The sequence below is a fragment of the Paramacrobiotus metropolitanus genome, unplaced genomic scaffold (genome assembly GCF_019649055.1).
Source record: "Paramacrobiotus metropolitanus isolate TYO unplaced genomic scaffold, Prichtersi_v1.0 Parri_scaffold0000068, whole genome shotgun sequence".
NCBI lineage: Eukaryota > Metazoa > Tardigrada > Eutardigrada > Parachela > Macrobiotidae > Paramacrobiotus > Paramacrobiotus metropolitanus.
In genome coordinates, this window is record NW_026570288.1 from 751,147 (window position 1) to 770,223 (window position 19,077).

The window sequence follows — 19,077 nt, forward strand, 5'->3', positions numbered from 1 at the left end:
GCCTCGCACCAAGCGGAGAAAGGTCAGCACTGCCTAGCAGACAACGCAAAATTCCGAATAAAAATTGAATGACGTTTAATTGCAGCGATGCGCCAGTATGACGGCGGCGACCGGTCGCCCGCTCCGGGAGGGCGTACCCTCTTTGGGCAGCAACGGGGCGGACGAGCGGAGAAGGTAGAGGAAGACGAAGTGTATGTGCCCAAGAACCAGCTGGCACCGCCGTCACCCAGTGGTATCCTGGCTCGCAAGAAGGTATTGAAACCATGCTGCTAGAGCATCACATGGTGTACTTATTTAGCGAATTCATAGAGCTTCTAGCTGCCTGTGTGGACTGCAAAATTGTATAAAGCCATCATAAGGTCCAGAGATCGTAAACCGTCAAAATGATCGACCGTAACTGTCGTTCAAAGTTCTTAACGCTGCGAACAGATTTGGATAGCAGATGCAAAAAAATTCGCTAAGCGAGCTTTGTATTATGCAAAAATTTAATATTTTGCATATACTAAAAACAGTATCTAACGCCATAATAAGATCTACCCGTAATGGATGAGATCGCAAAATGTCAAATCGCTCGCTATTAAGCACAGACTTAATATTCTCCGTTACCATCTCTTAATATTCTCCGTTATTTAATATTCTCAGTTCCGCAGTTCTACTTGGAGATTTCGCAAAATTAAGTTCCGATTAAGCTGACGAAAATAAGAAAAAAATTTCCATTTCGCTACAGACTATTTTTACGCTTTACAAAGTACGAACTACTGACCTTGATAATGTCAACACTGCCATTTGTCACCATGACAGTGATTACCAGATCAGCCGAAATAGAGAAAGCACCAGAGCATATGCTCATTTCACGAAATAATTACACGTTTTGACTATACCTTACGAACGAATTTAGAGTACCAAAAGGAGACAGCTTGGGTAGCTTACGATAAGTGTGCGGTCCTGCGGCGAGCTGTTCAGAACAGGCGGTCTACAAAACGGTCAACCAGTTCGACAGGATTACTTTTGCTTACGGTAAATAGAGTTGTTAAATGATGAATATTAATGCTTTCTCCTGTTTGCAGTCGACAACATCTAGTGGGCATCATCCGGTCTCCGGTGATATTCTCCTGCGCATGACGTACGAGCGCTGCACCCTGACATTACAAGTGCTGAGAGCGCGCAATCTGAAAGCGGCCGATAAAACTGGGTTCTCCGACCCTTACTGCAAGATTCTCGTGGTGCCTGGACGAGCGTACGTAGCGCTTAGTCGGAGTCATGCTTCGTGATTATCAGTTGCTAAACGGATAACTGCTTGACATTATAGGGAGTACAAGTATCGCACGCGGCACATCCAACAGAATCTGAATCCGGAATGGAAGGAGACCTTCACGTTCCAGGGCATCGATCCCAACGAGATCCACCACAAGAAAATCGAGATCACGGTATGGGATTGGGATCGACTGTCGGCGGATGATTTCCTCGGCGAGGTCATCGTGGATCTCACCGGTATACAAAACTGTTCACCTAAAATTATAACAAACCAAGCAGGCACTGATAAATGCACTATGCACGCGTGGATACATGACATTTTTATCGAAGTGGCTATTTTACCCCAGTCTTTGTGGCAAAATAGCTTTTGGCTATTTTGCCCAGTATGCGGGGCAAAATAGGCTTTTGCTATTTTGCCCCACACTGCGCTCAAATAGTCTTCAGCTATTTTGCCCCAGTATGGGCGGCCGAATAGCCGTGTACTATTCGGCCGCATTATGTATTTTCATCCAGACGTTGTGTTCGAATAGCGTGATGTATTGCGAGGTCTCGCGAATTGTCCTTGCAGTGGTCGTACTACGAGTCTACGACCGTCAAGTAACCGACCAAAACGTCCGGACGACCAAGACGTCCGGCGGACGTTTTGGTCGTTAAACTGACCAAACCGTCCGGGGGCCAAAAAAACGTCCGCCGTAAATTTTGCCAACCCAAAATTTTATTCGTTCTCAGCCCGTAAACTTTGGTCGGAGCAATATTTCAGCCCACACTCTTTGGTCGGATCACTATTTCTGCCCGGACAATTTGGTAGGAGCACAGAACGACAAGACAGCCCCAAAAATTGAGTCCCTTCCGCTGTGTGGCAGTGTAATTCAAGATGTCCCCAATGGTGGTGAACCTCTCCTTATGCCGACGAATTGAGCGATCCTGGCTTTCGCTTATTTCTTTTGGATGTCGTTTGGCAGTCAAAAATTGGTAAACTGCCTTCAAATCAGAATACATTTTCACGTTTCAAGACGAAGGACTATGACGAACGCGTGTAAAACCGTAGCGGGAACTGTGCACAACTAACGAATTAAGCTGTCTAACACATCACATAAGATCGTCGACAGATGACATCGAACATAACAACCTTCACAAAATAAAATTTTCAAAAGGTTATTTATGAAAATTGATGTGACATTCCAAAAGTTTCTTTCCGTATTTTATATCTTTTGAGCAGAAGCAGCTGGAAGTAAGTAAGGTCCAGCTGCGAGAATGGTCAGTGGTGCAATGACTCATACACACCCGGCAGGCCAGTCCACTGTCGAGAATGGTCAGTGGTGCAATGACTCATACACATCCGGCAGGCCAGTTAACCACTGGCTATTTATTGCATTTAATTTTCGCCAGTCAGTGTGGCAAAGCCTCGCACGCGCCTGTGTTTCGACATGCCGCTTACCAAGGAGCATATTCGCACTGTTATCTTTTCTGAATTTTGTCTCGGTAACGACTGTACAGTTTGTTTTGAAAAAATTTGTGGGGTTTTCGGACAGCATTGTCCTTCGATCCAGACAGTTAGGACTTGGTAAAGGAAATTCCGGAACGGACAGCAAATTGTGGAAGATGGTCGAAGATTGGGAAGACCACGGACAGCGGTCAACTGCGCAAACATTGCTCGTGTTCGTGAAATCGTGCACCAAAATCCGCGGGTGACAGTTCCGCAGATAATGTACGATCTGGGGATTGGAGCACAAGCCGTGGCAAGCATCCTACATGATCATCTGAATTTGCGAAAAATTGTGTCGAAATTTGTGCCTCATCTGCTCTCGGAAAGTCAGAAACGGGCTCGTGTTGATTTTTGTCGGGGTCTGCTCAAGTGCTGTCGAAATCATCCTCAACGTTATTTATCAAACATCCTCACTGGAGACGAGACCTGGATTTACCATTGGGATCCACTTACGAAGCGAAACTCAAGGGAATGGACGGAAAGAGGGAAGAAGGGACCGGTACGCCCCGGCTGTGCCGTTCCCGGCTGTGCCGTTCCCGGCTGTGCCGTTCCCGGCTGTGCCGTTCCCGGCTGTGCCGTTCCCGGCTGTGCCGTTCCCGGCTGTGCCGTTCCCGGCTGTGCCGTTCCCGGCTGTGCCGTTCCCGGCTGTGCCGTTCCCGGCTGTGCCGTTCCCGGCTGTGCCGTTCCCGGCTGTGCCGTTCCCGGCTGTGCCGTTCCCGGCTGTGCCGTTCCCGGCTGTGCCGTTCCAGCTGTGCCGTTCCCGGCTGTGCTGTTCCGGCTGTGCTGTTCCCGGCTGTGCTGTTCGGCTGTGCCGTTCCCGGCTAATGCCGTTCCCGGCTGTGCCGTTCCCGGCTGTGCCGTTCCCGCCGTTGTTGTTCCCGGCTGTGCCGTTCCCGGCTGTGCCGTTCCCGGCTGTGCCGTTCCCGGCTGTGCCGTTCCCGGCTGTGCCGTTCCCGGCTGTGCCGTTCCCGGCTGTGCCGTTCCGGCTGTGCCGTTCGGCTTCGTGCCGTTCCCGGCTGTGCTGTTCCCTGCCGTTCCCGGCTGTGCCGTTCCCGGCATGCCGTTCCCGGCTGTGCCGTTCCGGCTGTGCCGTTCCCGGCTGTGCCGTTGTGCCGTTCCCGGCTGTGCCGTTCCCGGCTGTGCCGTTCCCGGCTGTGCCGTTCCCGGCTGTGCCGTTCCGGCTGTGCCGTTCCCGGCTTCGTGCCGTTCCCGGCTGTGCCGTTCCCGGCTGTGCCGTTCCGGCTAATGCCGTTCCCGGCTGTGCCGTTCCCGGCTGTGCCGTTCCCGGCTGTGCCGTTCCCGGCTGTGCCGTTCCCGGCTGTGCCGTTCCCGGCTGTGCCGTTCCCGGCTGTGCCGTTCTGTGCCGTTCCCGGCTGTGCCGTTCCCGGCTGTGCCGTTCCCGGCTGTGCCGTTCCCGGCTGTGCCGTTCCCGGCTGTGCCGTTCCCGGCTGTGCCGTTCCCGCCTGGTGTCTCCGCGCATTGGGATCCACTTACGAAGCGAAACTCAAAGGAATGGACGGAAAGAGGGAAGAAGGGACCGGTACGCCCCGGCTGTGCCGTTCCCGGCTGTGCCGTTCCCGGCTGTGCCGTTCCCGGCTGTGCCGTTGTGCCGTTCCCGGCTGTGCTGTTCGGCTGTGCCGTTCCCGGCTATGCCGTTCCGGCTGTGCCGTTCCCGGCTGTGCCGTTGCTTCCCGGCTGTGCCGTTCCCGGCTGTGCCGTTCCCGGCTGTGCCGTTCCCGGCTGTGCCGTTCCGGCTGTGCCGTTCCCGGCTGTGCCGTTCCCGGCTGTGCCGTTCCCGGCTGTGCCGTTCCCGGCTGTGCCGTTCCCGGCTGTGCCGTTCCCGGCTGTGCCGTTCCCGGCTGTGCCATTGGGATCCACTTACGAAGCGAAACTCAAGGGAATGGACGGAAGAGGAAGAAGGACCGGTACGCCCCGGCTGCCGTTCCCGGCTGTGCTGTTCCCGCTGTGCCGTTCCCGGCTGTGCCGTTCCGGCTGTGCCGTTCCGGCTGTGCCGTTCCCGGCTGTGCCGTTCCCGGCTGTGCTGTTCGGCTGTGCTGTTCCGGCTGTGCCGTTCCGGCTGTGCCGTTCCCGGCTGTGCCGTTCCCGCTGTGCCGTTCCCATGTGCCGTTCCCGGCTGTGCTGTTCCCGGCTGTGCCGTTCCCGGCTGTGCCGTTCCCGGCTGTGCCGTTCCGGCTGTGCCGTTCCCGGCTGTGCCGTTCCGGCTGTGCCGTTCCCGGCTGTGCCGTTCCCGGCTGTGCCGTTCCGGCTGTGCGTTCCGGCTGTGCCGTTCCCGGCTGCCGTTCCCGGCTGTGCCGTTCCCGGCTGTGCCGTTCCCGGCTGTGCCGTTCCCGGCTGTGCCGTTCCCGGCTGTGCCGTTCCCGGCTGTGCCGTTCCCCTGTGCCGTTCCGGCTGTGCCGTTCCCGGCTGTGCCGTTCCCGGCTGTGCCGTTCCCGGCTGTGCCGTTCCCGGCTGTGCTGTTATGCCGTTCCCGGCTGTGCCGTTCCCGGCTGTGCTGTTCCTGGCTGTGCCGTTCCGGCTGTGCCGTTCCCGGCTGTGCCGTTCCCGGCTGTGCCGTTCCCGGCTGTGCCGTTCCCGGCTGTGCCGTGCCGTAAACTCTTCTATCCGAGGATTCAACGTATGACCTAACCGAAACATCAACGCGAGCTCCCGGAACCGACCGAAATTGGCCACCTGAAATTGGCCACCTGAAACAGGCCTACCTCCGACAATACATCTGAAGAAGCATAACTGGCATCGTCTGTTGAACGATCCGGAATGACCCAATAGGTCACAACACCTCGTCACGTTTACCAGAACCCACCAACCTTTTCAACCGGACCGGTCAACCAACGCCATTTTCCTTGAAGAACTGGTAAGTCGACAGATCGATAACTCGTTAACTAGATAAGTCGACAGGGCGACAACTCGACTCATCCACTACCGGTAGTCGAACCCATATATGGATACGGCTACCCCAAAAACGGTCATATGGATACGACGACGTAGACGAATCCGACCTGGACATGTCAAGTGCGGAGCGTCAAACACGGTGCTGCAACTACTCGGATTCTCAATAAGGGACACGGCGTTAGAACCCCAGCAGATCGCACCATACCCGCATCCGCCACCGAACGTACCCAAACAAGGGTTGGGATCCTTTCGATTTCGGCGACGGGGAATGGAATCACGGATTTTTGCCCGGAAAAAACATCGGAACCTTGACTCCGCAGACTGTTAGATCGAGGCTGCCCCATATCAACCGAGGGTAACCCCGGATCCAACTTGGGCTATCCCGGATTCAACTTGAAAATCCTGGCATTATCCAGCCCATGTTGCCAATTTAGGCAACTGGACCTGAAACCAAGGGTTTGCTTGTGCGAGAAGGCCTCACGCACGGAGGCTATTTCGGATATGGAGCCACACACGGACTCTTGCTATGAGCAAAGATAATGACTCCATCCCCGTTGCCCAATAGGTGACAACGAATTACAACGAGGGTCTTGTCCGGCTGAGTCATCGGAAACTCAAACCAGCAGAATGCCCAACCTCGGACACTGAGACTACCGCGGACAAGGAAGCGACCCGAACCTGACCCAACTTAACCGACGAGAACCCCGTCGTTGTTGCCCAGTAGGCGACAAGTGATGAGATGGAGAATTATTCCCGGTAAGAAAACTTCAGGTGAACTTTAGTTAACCGGCAGCCGGTGAACTTCAACTTTCGGTAAACTTTATTTAGCCGGACTCCAAGGAGTTATGCTTATCGTGAAACGGTCAAAAAGGGCCATGACGACGTCTCCAGTGAAGACGTAGACGAATTTCACATCTGATATCAACCGGACCGACAGTAAGGGATACGGTGGTGGACCCTACATCCCTGTACCACGTCCAAAGCATCCAAAGAAACGGATTCTCCGGATCGACCCGGATTGGCCCGGTAATTACGCGCGCAGCCGTCAGAAGTTCAGTATTTGCCTAAGAGTATGTCAGCCAGCGACAGTCCTGCTTCCGGTGGGCTGACTTGCACACGGAGTCGCACTCGCTGACGTACGCCGTATCGGCCTCGACTTCGGCTCGGCTACGCCTTTCCACGCCTACGGCTTTACGTCTCGGCCGATAGCGTTCGTTCGCTCGTGGGCGGATGTTCCCAGTGCCGCAGATAGGCATTTTCCATGTTACGGCTGATTCAGCCGCTCAATCCTGTTTAGTCTCGATTCTGTTCTTGCACGAGCAACACCTCGCCATAGGCGTCTATGCTTTATCGTTCACACAATAACGCCTCATCACTCACTCTCGTGAGCCCTCTGTGCTGTGCTGCTGATATTACGATTATTACCACACGAATATAACCAGTCAGAATTTCTCCCTACTTTTTACTTACTTTTACTGTTATTTTAAAAATCTTACAGTTACAGTTACTTCAGGTCGAAAATGTTACTGGTTACTGATCGCATAATATTAGGCTACTTTTTACTGTGTAACTTTCCCTTACTTACTGTCTACTCAGTAACCCGTCACTGAAAAACACCATCAAGATTACGACAGATCAACCTTTGGAGAGCAACTTTAAAAAAACCCACACAATCACCACTGAGTATCTGCAAATCAAGTTTTTGTATGCGCTCAAAATTGGCATTTAAACGCATGGGCAACCTCCCTTCTTCGATCTTCTTCTTCGCTGTGGCTTCGATTCTCTTTGGCTTCCGGAGACTATACCGCGCTGTGATATCCGTGAAGTCAGTCATGTCGAGTTGTCGACCAAGTACTAAGGCGGACGGTACGCTTCGTGGTTGTAGAATTACACTCAACTACGAAATACCATAACTGATGATTCTCGCCAGGATGGCGCCCTGTGGCGGTTGGAAGCCGTGCGACTCAGGTGCGACGGGAAGTCGTCGTAGGCCCATATGAACTAGTGCTTATCCCGGCACTTTTTGAACAGCGTGCGTTCGCAAAATGTACTGCTTGTTAACTGGGCAGATACATGAAAATTTACAGAAAACCATCCTCTGCAAACGAGAAAAAAATGTATGATAAAAATGCTTACAGTATTCTTAAATCAAGCGGTAGCTCTATTCCACGGTACTACTCTTCCGCCTTAAATTTTAGCACGTAACCAGAAACACAGCGCATGCGTAGTTCTCCTGTTGGCGCACTGTAAAATCCGTTTGTTAGTGACGTCAAAATAACACACTGCCAGTGTGCAGTCCTGTCGAGAATCACGAATATTGCGGCAAAATAGAAAAAAGCTATTCCAACGCATACTGGGGCAAAATAGCAGCAGGCTATTTAGCCCCTCACATTGGGGTAAAATAGCTGAAGGCTATTTTAACGCAGTGTGGGGCAAAATAGCAAAAGGCTATTTTGCCACACTGCAGAATACTGGGGTAAAATAGCCATAGCCCATTTTTATCCATTTAGATCCGATCCATCTGGACGGCGTGCGACGCTGGTATCAGCTGTGCGAGCGACGTGCCATGGAAACCGAAGAAATGTAGCATTTTCTTCACATTACCACAACGGTGCAGTTTAAGAGTTGTTTTTACTGGTTTGTAAGAAAAGTGCTTGTAATTCCACTTCTTATCGTTATTGCATATTGTATGTGTTTCCGATGCTCACTCACGTTTTGGATAGTGTCCTAATTGTTTGTACGTTTTTAAATTAATTTAATTACCCTTAATGTTGGTTTTTGTGCCGGGATTTTTAAATGTGTCGGGTTTCTACATTTGTACTGCTGGAAAAGATTTGTGAGGTTTGTGTTAAAAATAGTGTTGTCTGCGCATGGTGCCGGTATGCATCTTCCGTCGACCGTAATTTTATTTGCGACAGCGCTTGCCAGAAACGAGCAATTAGTGCTAAAAAGGCTTCCACGAGTAATTATTAAATTTATGAGACGCTAAAATGTTTACGCGTTGAATTACACAAGGGAAAAGCCGTTTGCTCCTTTATTGGTGGTATGGGATGCTCTCGAGCGCTCGGCCTTTCTACTAATTCTCCCTCGCTATGCTCGGTCGACAGTAAACATGGTGCTGTAATTTGTACAACATCTGCTACGATTGCTAGGTTCTTTTAAATGCCAGAATCTGATGACGGCCACTCGATGGATAAGCTGATTGCGGAATAACCCTTCTGACTGACACTTACATCTTGATCATCCACAGTCTGGTACACTACAGGCTTCCACTTGTCCTTTTGAGGATGGTAAACACGGACAGTCTGTGACCGGGATCCCGGTTTCGTTTGCTCGTTGTCGAGCAAATAGATTCGATTGTTTAGCACGAAAAGGCATGGATTCCGACGTTCTCTAGGAAAGGAACATAACTTCTCAATGGTCTGTTTCTGCACATCAATGCAGTGACAGGAGGTCCAAGGCTTGAAGGGCGATGTACTGGCACCTAGCATATATACTGTCTCGCTTAGAACCGCTGCATCAAAATCATCTTTTATTGTCTCCCCTTTCGGGGATTTCGAAAACACGCTCCATTCACCCGTTTCCGTGTTAAGACAAATTACGATCCACATCGTCGCCATCGTTTTTGGCGCATCGTCGCTGCGGCTGCTCTCTGTCACAGTTCCCAGAAAAACGATATGCAAGCCAGATCGTACACCACGAACTATTCGGCGACCTCTGAAAAATAACCGACAACAGTTAGCAAGAAGTCTGTAATAACGACCTTCGTTGGACGTTGGGATTAAACAAACTGGCGACTTACAAAGGATTGCGGTCCTCGTACGGAATTCTGGGTCTACCCAGTGGTAGGACCGTTCCGCTGTCAAAATCCATTACATTAAACGCATCCTCTTTCTCGTTTAAAAAATAGATCTTCCTTCCGAATGCTACGGGGAAGTGCATTGGGGTGGTCTTATCGGCAGTGATGATAGGAAGACATGTGTTTGTGATTAAATTCCAGGCAACGGTTTCAAATTCTGTACCCTTTGGGTCGCGCACCTGGCAGACGATATCGTTGTCGACCGCTGTAAAAAACCCCGAAAACCGTTTCCTCTGAAGCTCCTCAGGTAGCAAGATCTGGCGGATCACCTTATCATCCGGGTCGACTACACGCGCGAAAATTCTTGAAGGTTTCTGAATGTTTGGCTCGAGGTCACAGAGAACCACCGCGATCTGTTTAACCGGCGAGGTCCGGCTTGGTAATGGAATATTTGAATTACGAAGCTGCTCAAGCAGTGTGCGCAGTTGACTAGCGGACAATCTACTTTCACTGCCGGTTTGCAAGCACCCACGAATACAGCCAGTCAGTCCCTGTGGAGCGGAATCAGGCACAACTGGCACGTAACCGGCATGCATGATCAGTGTAACGAATTCCGCGTCGGAGATTGTCCCAGCATTGGCTCGCTGGCCTTTCGAATTTTCCACCCAGTTTTCTCGGTTTTTTGAAATGCACTTGGCAAGTTCCAGCATTACACAACCCAAGCTCCAAATATCAGTTTTTCTCCCCAAAATCTCCGGTTTATAAATTTCGCCATTCATTGTGGCAAATTTTCTCAGCATCTCCGGTGACATGTACCTCGCAGTTCCGCGTAAATGGGTGATATCACGCGAGCACGTGATGTCTTGCTGCATCTGAACGCGATCGTCTAGATCGCCGATTAGCAACCGCTTTTGATCGAAATCCAGGTTTTTTACCATTATGTTCGCCGGTTTAATATCGCCGTGTATGATGTTGTTCTGATGCAGGTATTCTGTTCCTTCTGCAAGTTCCCTGGAATAACGAACCACTGTTGCCTCGTTCAGCAAATCCTCGATTTCTCGCAATTTATGCAGTAAAAAAGCCAGATCACCTAAAAACGTTCATGAGACCAAACCTCCGCTGGAGTCTACCCGTAAATTTGTTCAGTTTTTAACTTACTGTCATACAAATCCATCATTAATTCAATGGTAGCTCCTGAATTTGTCGTTGTAATCGAAACCTTGTGGTATACAACGACATGCTTATGTCGGAGTGCAATCAGCGACCTTAATCTATCTCGCGCTCGGCCATAAAGTTCCGGATTTGATAAAACTCCCGTTTGCTTCTTCAGGTGAATGACTTTTACAGCGACGATATCCTTTCCGTTATATTCATTCCGATCCGTAACTGTTGCTTTATAGACACAGCCGAATGAGCCTCCGCCAATGTAGTCATCGGTGTGCAATGCGGAACCGTACTGGTAGAGGCAGTTACTGCCACATGTCTCCATTTTTTCCGAATTAAAAAGACTTTATTATCTAACCCCAAGAAACCGTCGTTAATCGGAAATAATTAAACACTTGTTTACACAAATCCTGCTTGTTGGCAGGCTTGACAGGTTTTGTTGGCAGGTTTGCGATCAGCATTGCAGTAACTGACCGACGAGGATTTCTAACCAAGAAAACAGCCAGATAAGATTGCATAATTATATTTATCTGTGTAAGTTCATGATTACACTGGTTAAACTGATTAACATAGGTGCGGTATTCAAAATTTGCTTAAAGTAGCAGAAGCACCGATTATCGACCGAGCATTTAATATGCTGCTGTTTCCTGTCATCAACATTAACCGTTCTAACACCAGTGGGCCGTTTTAGGATAAAATAAATTTTAGATCAGACATTTTAGAAAAAAGTGTTATAAAAGTGTACTGCTTAGTCAAACCTTGACGTTTGACAACAGAATTTGTAGCTTCGCGTTTTCGGTCTGAATTCAAACCAAAATTGCCCGGTGGCCATGGCTGGGCTTAGTGGGCTGGGAGGAACATTTTGTCCGCATTATGGCTGCTTCGGCCGTAATTGTCAGTATACACGCTACACGTTTATAAGAAAAGGAACGATAAATATCTCCAAGGGATGCGGGGGTAAGAACGTTCATGGGAAGTACGTAAGCGCTTCGGCGGCAGAATACATATGAGCGTGGCAGTAATGTGTTGCAGAAGCCATGCCGATACTGCTGCTGCATCAACAGCGTTGCCGGCATCGATTAGCAGCATACCGTTTACCCATTCCCACCACGATTGTGGGATTAATTCCTTCCACGCAGAAATCACATGCCCTACGCTGAACGTGGACGTGGTCTTTCCTGTTTCAAAATATTCCTTTACATACACATTAACGCTTTATCTCATTGTCGGACTGGTGACCTTCGCTATACCCGCAGCAAGCTCTCGTGGAGTGCGGTCGAGAAGAATAATCGTTGAAAGTTGCCAAATAAAAAGTAAGTGAGGCGAAAGTGCATGGCGTACTGTTGAATTAAGCGGACCGTATCGGGCTTAATTGCGCGTAGTTGAGGCCCACCCTAGAGGAGGGGCGGTCACCCCCGTCGTTTTTCGTTTTTGACCGCCCAGGGGGGAGCAGATTCAAAGTTTAGCGTCCTCCTCAGTATTCGCTTTTTGGCCAACTCTCTTGCCACTTCCTGCCAAACGAAAGGATTCGACACCTCCCGAGGGTGTGTCGCTCTTCCTCTCCATTTTCTCTTGTAACTTCTGTCTTCTGCAAAATTTAAGGAGCAGAGAGAGATCTAAGCCTTTGGAATTTGAATGTCTTTTTTTTGGAAAGAGAGATTTGGAAATGTCTTTTTTTCGGAAATCATTCGCAGCGCACTGCGTAGCGCGCACTTACTGCGTCGCGCACTAAACTTTAGCATATATGGCCAGTTAACTAAGTTAGTAAGCTAAGTAGAAGAACCGAATTTCGAAGTAGGTTGGCTAAGAACTATACTTCCACTACAGTTCCTGATACAGATATGTAGCCCATGTTGTATACAGTATACTTGTATATTAATTCGCGACTAGCATACAGACAATAGTGTTTTCTTTGACTATAGGAAACGATCAGCTAGCCAATGTATTATGTAAGTGGAAAGCCGTACTCGTAGTACTTGCCTAGAGTAATTACATAGTGCGTGATCGACGGGAAGGTGTATTTTCCTGAACATACTGAACCTTCGCTTCGGTCGATAAAAAAGGATTGTGTTACAACATATATTTTTGCCTAGCACTAAATTTGCTGCGCTAATGATTTATTATGCAAAGTATTTACAGTATTATATTACAGTATTATGAACTCCAAAATCGTCCTGGGTCTCACCTTCCTGGCGGTCACGTACTGCTGCTTCCGGCGTTGGTGGAAGCGCCGCGGTGAGGACAAGAACGCTGGGAAACGACTCAAAGGCGAGGTCGATCAAGAATTAGGCAAAACAACAAAGGAAAAGGCACGTACAGCGTCAGAGTAAATAATATAATTATTATGTGTCGTGTACAGACTCTGTACCAATGTTGTAAGCTAACGGAACAGACACGACGTACGCCATACCACGTGCATACAGGCATTCTGCGCCTGTCGCGTTTAGCCGTTAACGAAACATGGTGACCTTAATATTGCCACCATTGTCTCTGTGATAGCATTTACCGGAACGAAAATTGTCGGATCGGAGCACAGGCTCAGTTTACTAGACGTTTAGCTCTTTCCGTATCAGCGTATGATCGGAAAATAAAGCCAAGGAAAAACAGCATAGCCTACTCATGGTGACGTCGTGAGAATAGGCTGTCACAACATGGTCAGAAATTAGATGTCATAACTTTGAATTAGCATTGACATAAAACTTTTTGTCGCGTTTTCAGTCGACCACATCCAGCGGGCATAACTCGGTTACCGGAGATATTCTTCTTCGCATGACGTACGAAGACTGCACTTTAACGCTGCAAGTGATAAAAGAGCGCAATCTGAAAGCGGCCCATGACGCTGGGTACTCCGATCCCTTCTGCAAGATTCACGTGGTGCCTGGACGAGCGTAAGTAGTCTTTAGCCAGAATCACGCTTCCTCATTATCATATGCTAAGCGGATATTCGCTTGAAATTATAGGGAATACAAATATAGCACGCGGCACATACAGCAGAATCTGAATCCCGAATGGAAGGAGACCTTCACCTTCCAGGGCATCGATCTCAACGAGATCCACCGTAAGAAAATCGAAATCACCGTGTTGGATTGGGATCGGCTGTCGGATGATTTCTTAGGCGAGGTCGTAGTGGATCTCACCGGTACACAGAACTGTTCATCCAAATGACGAACATAGCAGGTATAAATACGATTTTTAATCTTGTTAGATCCGATTCACCTGGATGGCATCCGGCGCTGGTATCAGCTGTGTGAGCAACGTAACTTGCCATGAAAACCGATGAAATGTAGCTTTCTCTTCATATCACCACAGCGGTGTACAAAGCAATAGTTTAACAGCTGTTTTACTGGTTTGTAAGAAAAGTGCTTGTAATTCCACTTCCTGTCGTTATTATATACTGTATGTGCTCCCGATACTCACGTATTTTTTGAATTATTGGTAGTTTCCAAATTTTGTGTACCTTTGTAATTTGGTTTGTTGATTTTTGTGAAGGGATTTTGGAATGTGTCAGGTTTCTACATTTGTACTGATGAAAACGGGTTTTGAGGTCTTGTGTGATCAAAACTCGTGTTCTGTCTACGCACTGCCGGTACGCAGTGTCTATTTACTCCTCTGTTTACTGGAATTTTACCTGGAAAATGTTTACTAGTTCGCGGTTGCGATATCACTTGTTTAGTGGGATACAAAACCGCAACGGTCAACGTTGCGCTCGGTCAACAATAAACAGCGGTATTGTGCGAAATTCGCGACTCTTAACAGGTTGATTAAATTCCGGCAGCTGGCGATGGCCACTCGATGGATAAGCAAGTTACCGACAGACCATTATGGTTAACACTTTCATCTTGACCATTCACGTTCTGGTACACAACAAGCTTCCACTTGTATTTTTGGGGATTTTGTTCACGGATAGTTTGTGACCGGGATCCCGGTTCCATTTGCTCGCCAACGAGCAAAGGATTCGATTTTTCAGCACGAAAACACATGGATTTCGAACAACTCGAGGCAAGGAAATAATTCCTCGATGTTTTGTTTCGGCACATTATGCAGTGACAGGAGGTCGAAGGCATGAAGGGTGATGTACTGGCACAGCATATAATTATACTTCTACTTCTAAACCGCTGCCGCTGCTTTAAAATCATCTCTAACTGTTTCCCTTCCCGGTGTTTTGAAAACACGCGCCAGCACTAGTCTGGATTTTCTAGGACCAATAGGATTCTACTGCAGAGACCAGAGATACTGAAAAAAAATTGTGTATTGAATGCTTAGTAGTAAACGTGTGACGTTTCTCTTTTCTTTTTAATCTGCAGTCAAACGAAATTTGAGCGGTGGCCATGGTTGTGCTACGAAGGACAGCTTGGCCGCATTCTGACCACCTCAGCCATAGGCCCGTAGCTGCAGCACATGTCGCCCCGTGTACAAGAAAACAAACGATAATTAAGACAATGGGATGCGGGTGGGAGCATTTTCACAACGAGCGTGTAACGCGGTTGGCGACATGGGAGCATGGCAGTGACAGAAGTGAACGCGTTTGAGCGGCCACGCCGTTATTACTACCGCATTAACAGCATTACCGAAATCGATCCCGGATTTGCTCACGCTGGCTTAGCTTATGCTCGTGCATCTACAGCCAGCATACACTTGCCAGCGCATTATCGATCCATCGTTTGCCGGTGTTCCTTCGCGAGGTGCTATTGACCCAAATTGGACGAGTAGCGAACATCCACACGCTGCTCAACATCAGACAGCCATACAGTGCCCAGAGCTGTGGCAGTGCTGCGCTTACCTAATTCCATCGTGACTACGCTTTCAACTCTTAAAAATAGTCATTACATGGGCAACGTTAAGCTTGAACGCGGTCTCTCCTGTTTTATATTTCATACTTATTCCTTAATTCCTGTCTTATATTCCTGATTTTTGCTGTACCCGCAGCAAGTTCTCGTGGAGTGTGGACTAAAAGACAAAATCTGGAAGTGTCAAGACGAACGTCCGTTGAAAGATGGTTAACATGTGCTTAGTAACAAGTAAGAGAGGCGGAGAGTGTGTGGTTGTGTGCAAGTGTGTCTTTAGCTTTTTTTAAGGGGGGGGAGGGCGGCATGAGGTCCCGAGCGTGCAAGCGACATTTTAAATGTTTGCCGTCGGATGAGATTTTCAGTATCGGGCTCGTGTAAAGTACCCGATTATTATTACTTTATTATTATGTGCAGTAAATTCGGTGCAACTGCAGTGCTGGCGGGAGCCGCTGTGGGCGGGGCGCTTTCCGCCGTCTTCTGCCTTATCCTCCTAGCCATCACGTGCTGCTGCGTCCGGTACTGTAAAAAGCGCCGCGCGAAGGGCAAGCACGTCAAGAAAGGACCCAATGGCGTCCTCGATCTGGAGAGTGCGCAAGTGTTTGGTAAAACCATGAAGGAAGAGGTACGTGCAGCACAGAACGCTTTACCTTTAGTCGCCGGTACAAGCTGAAACTGGGCCACAGTTACACACGTCACCGTTTTTCCTGCTGGCTGTTCTTTCGTATCTAACCGAACGCGAGTGGCTTACTTTGACGTTTTTCTTCAGGCTGGCACGGAGCATCTGGTTCTGGAAGCCGAAAAGATGGCGCCCAAGGAGGAGGAGTTCAAGTGCAAGTTCGAGCTGAACAAAAACTTAAATTCGATGGAGGTCAGTAGCGTAACTCTTGCGTATGTAGATCTTACGCTTACCGCATTGACTAAGTCATGCCGATGTAGTGTGGTGCAGTTGCCGGCGAAGCGGTGGATTTACCGGCGTTTGGAAAAAATGTAAAATTTTATATAAAGCCGGTATAAGGTCGACATTTTTATGTACCTCGTACGACGTACGCGATCAAATGAGTTTGATAAGAACAGCAACCTGTACTGTGCAACGTCAGAACCCGCATTAGTTAATAGAATAAACAAGCCGTACGTAGGCCATATCACATAAGTAGTACGTGAATACATGCATTTTACGCAGAGCCTTTTCTTTATATTAAGCGAAGTTTTTCCCAAAAGTGTCGTTAAATTTCGCAGTTGTGATCCGAACCGGCGTACGGCAAAGTCCAACTTTTTTACAAAGGTGAAACAATTCCAGTTTCACTACAAACATTTTAGCGGTTAACGAACTTCAGTGACCTTGGCCATTTTCACCATTGCCGCTATGATAGCGATTAACACGGTTGAACAGAATTGCCGGATCGGAGCCCTGGCATAGGTTATTAGGCGCTTAGACCGTCCCGTGCCAACGTAAGAGCCGAAACTGCAGTCAAGTTTAAAATTGCAAAGTAACTCAAGGCTCAAGGTCGTGAAACAGGCTCACAACATGGTCACAACATTAAATATCATTCTACATTTTAGCACTGTCATAAAGCATTTTTAAAAATAAATGTTTTACCGTGTTTTGCAGTCGACAACATCTAGCGGTCATCATCCGGTTACCGGTGATATCCTCTTCCGCATGACGTACGAACGCTGCACTCTCACGCTGTACGTGCTAAAAGCGCGCAATCTGAAAGCGGCCCATGACGCTGGGTACTCCGATCCCTTCTGCAAGATTCACGTGGTGCCTGGACGAGCGTACGTAGTTTTTAGCCAGAATCATGCCTAGTCATTATCATATGCTAAGCGGATATTTGCTTGAAATTATAGGGAGTACAAGTATCGCACGCGGCACATCAAGCAGAATCTGAATCCGGAATGGAAAGAGACCTTCACGTTCCCGGGCATCGATCCCAACGAGATCCACCACAAGAAAATCCAGATTGTCGTGTGGGATTGGAATCGGCCGTCGGACGATTTCCTCGGCGAGGTCATTGTGGATCTTTCCGGTATACGAAAGTGTTAATCCAGCTGAGAAAAAAGCAGGCACTTACAAATGGGTTTTTATTTTTGTTAGATCCCATCCACCTGGATGGCACCCAGCGTTGGTATCAGCTATGGGAGCGCCGTGCCATGGCAACCGAGGAACTGTAGCATCTGCCAATGCCATAGCACCACACTGGTGTTGAGTTGATTTACTGGTTTATACGAAAAGCGCTAGTCCACTGCTTATTGTTATCGTACAGTGCATATGTTCCCAGTACTCACGTCTTTTTTTGTTATTTGGAGTATGAAGTTATCTTTGTAATAAAAATATTCGCTTTCGCACTTTCGTAACAATAGGGGAAGTTTTAGCCGAATGCATATACAGCGGCAGATACAAAATAATACACACAAAAACTGATAGAACACGCAGAACTTATAGAAGTACTTGAGCATTTATTTCTGGAATGTCCTTTAGTTGTATTTTCCGGTCGCTCACTTTGACCAGTGTTCTAAGACCAGTGTGGGTTTTGGAATTGTTCACAAAGCTTCATAATTTTAAAAAATTGTTATAAATATGTTTGCTTTAGTCAGACCACAACATTTGACTGCAGAATTTACGGGTTGTACGGCCAAACTAATTTTGACCGGTGGCTGGCATGACTGTGGGCCAACGGGCAGTTTGTGAGCAATCTGATCGTATCAACCACTGCTGTAGTGCTCACATGTTCCTCTCACCCCATGCTTGAGAGAATAAACAATAAATAGGTCAAAAGGAGGTGGGTGGAAGCATTTGCATGGTCAGTAAGTAGGCATGTTGGGGGGCGTCTAAGCGTGGTAGTGATAAAAGAAGATTGCGTTGCAGTGCCCACACCGATATTGCAGTGACAGCGTCGCCGGCATCGATTCCGGGTGAGCAACCACTGGCTACGTATAGTCATTCCCGTGCAGTGCGTGCACGTATAGCCAGCATACACTAGCCAGCGCATTATCGATCCACCAGCGCGCCTTCGCGAGGCGCCCACTGTTGACCCATCCATGCAGGCGCAGGCTGGCCGGAGCAGCCAGCATGTTCCCCGATCACCCCTCACACATTCATTCAGTCCTGAATTTAATTTTATCGTGCCTGTGGGATTAACTCCTTCCCTGCAGTCATCACATTCGCAAAACTCAACCTGAGCCGCGGTTTTTCCTGACCTACTTAAATATGATACGGTACATGCTGTAAATACACGGTACACAGCAGCATTCCGGCTCATTATTGGAATCGTGACCCTTGCTAATACCCGCAGTACACTTCTGCTAATAGTTGGCGAGACGACAAAGAGCTGGAAGTGCCAAGGCAGATGCCAATTGGTAAAGTCGGTTAAAAAAAGGTAAGAAAACCGGTGATAGTATGGTTGAGTGCAGAGGTTGTGGCTTGCAGAGGAGGGTCGCAGAAACCGGCAACCCTAACGCAAACAGCGACCTATAAATCCTATAAAAGGTCGTATAATATTTTTATAAAAATTATTATTAACATTTTCTGGTCGAGCACTTTTGGGAGCATGGTTTATTAGTCAATTTGAAATTATGCTCACTCAGCAATGTTTGTGTAATCCGGCTTGTGTAGGTCAAGTTTATCGATATTGCCCTAAAATGACGGCAGTCACTGGCGAATTTAAGAGAATTTT

The 19,077-nt window shown here is 48.5% G+C and overlaps 4 protein-coding genes across 9 annotated transcripts in view; 3 read left to right on the forward strand and 1 right to left on the reverse strand.

Moving 5' to 3' along the window:
• The window catches only part of LOC129594407 (uncharacterized), an 18,231-nt gene extending 7,174 nt beyond the window's left edge, over positions 1 to 11,057 (reverse strand). The window contains exons 1-4 of one of the 3 annotated variants that reach the window (XR_008691190.1): positions 10,608 to 11,057; positions 9,453 to 10,539; positions 8,884 to 9,367; positions 931 to 1,509 (exon numbers count right to left, since the gene is read on the reverse strand). Coding sequence is in view for 2 of the 3 variants with exons in the window: in XM_055491084.1 (XP_055347059.1) it covers positions 7,659 to 7,748; positions 8,884 to 9,367; positions 9,453 to 10,539; positions 10,608 to 10,938 (1,992 nt within the window). In the remaining variant the exon portion in view is untranslated. Of the gene's footprint in view, positions 1 to 575; positions 1,510 to 7,178; positions 7,749 to 8,883; positions 9,368 to 9,452; positions 10,540 to 10,607 lie in introns of those variants that run through there. The other 2 variants (XM_055491085.1, XM_055491084.1) reach the window with 2 other exon arrangements.
• LOC129594410 (synaptotagmin-C-like) lies at positions 61 to 1,974 on the forward strand. The gene is made up of 3 exons (XM_055491088.1): positions 61 to 252; positions 1,068 to 1,237; positions 1,310 to 1,974. The coding sequence occupies exons 1-3, from the start codon at positions 88 to 90 to the stop codon at positions 1,653 to 1,655; spliced, it is 681 nt and encodes a 226-aa protein (XP_055347063.1). The 5' UTR covers positions 61 to 87; the 3' UTR covers positions 1,656 to 1,974.
• LOC129594411 (synaptotagmin 1-like) lies at positions 11,000 to 14,327 on the forward strand. 4 transcript variants are annotated; one of them, XM_055491091.1, is made up of 7 exons: positions 11,000 to 11,147; positions 11,399 to 11,570; positions 11,646 to 11,926; positions 12,766 to 12,922; positions 13,332 to 13,501; positions 13,574 to 13,752; positions 13,819 to 14,327. In XM_055491091.1, the coding sequence occupies exons 4-7, from the start codon at positions 12,770 to 12,772 to the stop codon at positions 13,881 to 13,883; spliced, it is 567 nt and encodes a 188-aa protein (XP_055347066.1). In that variant the 5' UTR covers positions 11,000 to 11,147; positions 11,399 to 11,570; positions 11,646 to 11,926; positions 12,766 to 12,769; the 3' UTR covers positions 13,884 to 14,327. The 4 variants fall into 4 exon arrangements, with proteins under 4 accessions (XP_055347066.1, XP_055347065.1, XP_055347064.1 ...); XM_055491090.1 differs by lacking the exon at positions 11,000 to 11,147 and adding an exon at positions 12,536 to 12,562 and having other exon boundaries at positions 11,268 to 11,570; XM_055491089.1 differs by lacking the exon at positions 11,000 to 11,147 and having other exon boundaries at positions 11,268 to 11,570.
• Positions 14,328 to 15,416: 1,089 nt separating this feature from the next.
• LOC129594409 (synaptotagmin-1-like) lies at positions 15,417 to 17,675 on the forward strand. The gene is made up of 6 exons (XM_055491087.1): positions 15,417 to 15,631; positions 15,835 to 16,022; positions 16,167 to 16,268; positions 17,010 to 17,179; positions 17,252 to 17,430; positions 17,499 to 17,675. The coding sequence occupies exons 1-6, from the start codon at positions 15,607 to 15,609 to the stop codon at positions 17,573 to 17,575; spliced, it is 741 nt and encodes a 246-aa protein (XP_055347062.1). The 5' UTR covers positions 15,417 to 15,606; the 3' UTR covers positions 17,576 to 17,675.
• The last annotated feature ends 1,402 nt before the right edge of the window (positions 17,676 to 19,077 follow it).

Excerpts from the sequence above, each read along its gene's own strand:
- LOC129594409 (XM_055491087.1), top strand. The coding sequence starts at position 15,607 with ATGGTTAACATGTGCTTAGTAACAA. Across the intron at positions 16,269-17,009 it reads AAAACTTAAATTCGATGGAG|TCGACAACATCTAGCGGTCA; the intron begins GTCAGTAGCGTA and ends CGTGTTTTGCAG. Across the intron at positions 17,180-17,251 it reads CACGTGGTGCCTGGACGAGC|GGAGTACAAGTATCGCACGC; the intron begins GTACGTAGTTTT and ends TTGAAATTATAG.
- LOC129594410 (XM_055491088.1), top strand. The coding sequence starts at position 88 with ATGCGCCAGTATGACGGCGGCGACCGGTCGCCCGCTCCGGGAGGGCGT. Across the intron at positions 253-1,067 it reads GTATCCTGGCTCGCAAGAAG|TCGACAACATCTAGTGGGCA; the intron begins GTATTGAAACCA and ends TCCTGTTTGCAG. Across the intron at positions 1,238-1,309 it reads CTCGTGGTGCCTGGACGAGC|GGAGTACAAGTATCGCACGC; the intron begins GTACGTAGCGCT and ends TTGACATTATAG.
- LOC129594411 (XM_055491091.1), top strand. The coding sequence starts at position 12,770 with ATGAACTCCAAAATCGTCCTGGGTCTCACCTTCCTGGCGGTCACGTAC. Across the intron at positions 13,502-13,573 it reads CACGTGGTGCCTGGACGAGC|GGAATACAAATATAGCACGC; the intron begins GTAAGTAGTCTT and ends TTGAAATTATAG. Across the intron at positions 13,753-13,818 it reads GGTCGTAGTGGATCTCACCG|ATCCGATTCACCTGGATGGC; the intron begins GTACACAGAACT and ends TAATCTTGTTAG.